The sequence below is a fragment of the Sinocyclocheilus anshuiensis genome, unplaced genomic scaffold, assembly GCF_001515605.1.
Source record: "Sinocyclocheilus anshuiensis isolate Anshui unplaced genomic scaffold, SAMN03320099.WGS_v1.1 scaffold375, whole genome shotgun sequence".
NCBI classification, from domain to species: Eukaryota; Metazoa; Chordata; class Actinopteri; order Cypriniformes; family Cyprinidae; genus Sinocyclocheilus; species Sinocyclocheilus anshuiensis.
In genome coordinates this window covers 574,964-578,049 of record NW_015549594.1, presented here as the reverse complement: position 1 = coordinate 578,049, position 3,086 = coordinate 574,964, and the positions used below count along the sequence as shown (strand labels likewise).

Below are 3,086 nucleotides of genomic sequence, written 5' to 3'. Positions count from 1 at the left end.
CAGGGTTTAATTTGGTTTTGTTTGTGTATGTTTTTTTGACTCTCAAAGCCGTGATTCCCGTTCACTTCCATTATATGACTGACAGACTGCAACGGTTTGAGTTAAACATTTTCGTTTGTGTTCTACTGAAGAAACAAAGTCACCTACATCTTGGATGCCCTGGGGGTAAGCAAATAAACATCAAATTTTAATTTTTGGGTGAACTATCCCTTTAAGTGATACAGCAATACAGCATTAAAAATTGTCCCAGAAGATGTTTTTTTTCCAAGAACTGTTTACCCCTATTACCGATACCCGATATGAATATCGGATCGGCGCATCCCTAATTATTACACATTAACTTCTTTTCACTGACTCTTAAACTCAAGACATTTTCCAATGATACAGGATAAAAAACGCACAGGGAATTTCAGTGTATACATACGCAGACACAATCTCTTCTCCGTTGACAAATTTGGCATAGGACACTGCTTTCCTGTGGCCTTTGAAAACCATGATGGGCTGCTTAGTGTTTCTCAGGTCATAGTAGTGCACACAGTGGTCTGGAAAAGATTAAGAATGAATTGAAAAGTTTTACGATTTTAACGGGAAGTAAAACTTTCAATGGATTGATTCAAATGAATTACGCACCTGCACATCCGAAGGCAAGGTGATATCGAGAGGATGGACTGAACTTGACACAGCATACATTGGCCTTCGCTTCAATGCTGGCTACTGAATTGTCCAGGTTGGTGGACCACAACTTGACTGTGGAAAAAGAGAAAAATTCATTCTTAAATATTTATAGAAGTATATCTCTGTAAGAATCCCAAATCAAATAACTTCATCGGAACTGTTCAGTTGCATAAATACCTTTTGCGTCATCTGATCCTGATGCTAAGAGCTTGGGATCCATAAGATTGAAATCGACACTCCAACACCGCTTTTCATGTTCCTGTGGAAATGAAACTTGAAGGTCAGAGTCCAACTTAGATCAAGTCTGAAGGAATTGCAAATCCCAGATGTATACACAAACATACATATACAATTCAAAATGAACCCAAGTCTCGAACTTACCAAGTTGATAATGAAAATAGCTTGTTTTTCATACATGTTATTTTTCCTTTAATCTGTTTGTCATATTTAATTTATTAAATTATAGAAAAGAATGTTGGGCAAGATGTGGAAAAAACATGTTTTCTCAGTATATACAAAAAGGCTTTTTATCACATTAATTGCAAAAATAATCAACAAATGAATCAATCATCAAAACAAACATCGTTGTACATTAAATGTTTCAGGTCAGTAAAAAAATCTTCAAATAAATGAATACTTTTATTGAGCAAGGATGCAATTGATTAAAAGTGAGAGTAAAGACATTTATAATGTTACTAAGGATTTCTATTTTATGTATTATAACAAAAGATGACAAGTGAATCTCTAGTAGTCTTTGAGTTAAGAAGGAAATTTGTAAAAATTGCTCTCCTACAGAAAGGGGTATAAGAGTAATGAATGTCATCTGGCGCCGCCTGACACATAAGGGTACCTGGTAGACCTTTGACCTCTGTCCCGTGAACCCATCCCAAAGAATGACAGTCCCCTCATAGTCGCTGCTCGCTAACAGATTTTTGTGGTAGCTACTCCAGCTGATACAGCTGGAAAGAGACAAGACAGAAGAAAATGTGACATTCTGTAGTGCTACTGCATAATCCACCAAGAACATTCAGGCCAACCCCTGATTTCAGACACTCTTTATACCTAATTTTAGAGTTACATGTCATCTCGTTGACAGGATAATGAATGTCCACAGCATCCTGGATCACAGTGCCGTACTCAAACACTTTAATTTTCTTAGTGACACCGGCAATGGCAAAGTAATCACAGTCGCGGTCAAACTCAATGCTGCAAAAGAGGGGAAAGAGAGAAGACAGAACAAGTGTTAGCACAGCAAGTTCTCCTGACTGTGCATGCTCATTATCTACTCTACTTCCACTCAAACACGAACACTGAAAGCGACAAGAGTTGTACTGCATCCAAACAGCCTCTCAGACGCTTAGGTGATCAAAAATAAGCATGTCTGAAAAATGTTGGTATGATGAAATAAATACTTTTTATACTAGCCGTGCGAGGTTCTTTGGCTGGTTGAGGATTGGGGTAATACATCTGAACATTACATAAAACTAGGGGTGCTCCGATCAGGATTTTTAAGGCCGATAACCGATCGCCGATCACAGAAAGCAGTATCTGCCGATACGATCACTGATACCGATTTTTTTTAAAGCCTTATTTTTATCATGTAGAATTATTTATAGTAAGACTACAATCAGAAATTTGATACATTTATTCAGGGCCTGAATTTCATTTTTGAAAATGAATTCCCCTCTTAGGTGACTCTTGTGAGAGTGGATTTTTTAGTTTGTGGGGTGGAGGGGGGCATTTTTTAGACATTTAAAAAAAAATATATAATTATCTCACCTAAATGTTTGATCGTGCACTGCATTTTTGTTTTTACAATTGTGCAATTGTTGCACAATAGCTTACACACAGCACAAGCCTGATTTTGTGAGCTGTATTTGAGGCGGCCTTTTACACCAGGTTCACACATACTCCGTATGTGTGCGCATGCAGTCCATGTGTGGTATTGTAAGCGGTGCAGAAGCAACACGTACTGTGCTTTCACGCAGGAGTCCACTACTCTGATCCATGGCCGTTTACTATTTCGGTTATTTTTCCTAACCAACAACTGACACTCGTTAACCGATTATTAACTGTTAACTGAATAAAATATTATTTTAAATTAGAATTGAATTAAATTAGAAAGGATAAGTGTCTGTGACCCGTTAAAAAATACTAACATCTGTTTCCCGGTAATAATTTTACATTCTCAAAAGCAGCAAACAACAGAACATGAGGATGGTCATATCACATCAGGCACCTGCAGCGCTTCTGCGAGCGGAGAAAAACATAATAAAGCTAGGCTATATGTATATAAATAATAATAATATATTATTATATTAAAGGGGTCATGTGATGCGATTTCAAGTTTTCCTTTCTCTTTGGAGTGTTACAAGCTCTTGGTGCATAAAGAAGATCTGTAAAGTTGCAAA

The 3,086-nt window shown here is 37.2% G+C and overlaps 1 protein-coding gene across 1 annotated transcript in view; it reads right to left on the bottom strand.

The window, feature by feature from the left end:
• LOC107658354 (E3 ubiquitin-protein ligase RFWD2-like) overlaps positions 1-3,086 on the bottom strand; it is a 17,149-nt gene that overhangs the window by 4,353 nt on the left and 9,710 nt on the right. Inside the window, exons 12-16 of the mRNA XM_016446857.1 lie at positions 1,738-1,881; positions 1,526-1,634; positions 853-934; positions 631-747; positions 425-542 (exon numbers count right to left, since the gene is read on the bottom strand). Coding sequence (XP_016302343.1) covers positions 425-542; positions 631-747; positions 853-934; positions 1,526-1,634; positions 1,738-1,881 — 570 coding nt within the window. The remainder of the gene's footprint in view (positions 1-424; positions 543-630; positions 748-852; positions 935-1,525; positions 1,635-1,737; positions 1,882-3,086) is intronic.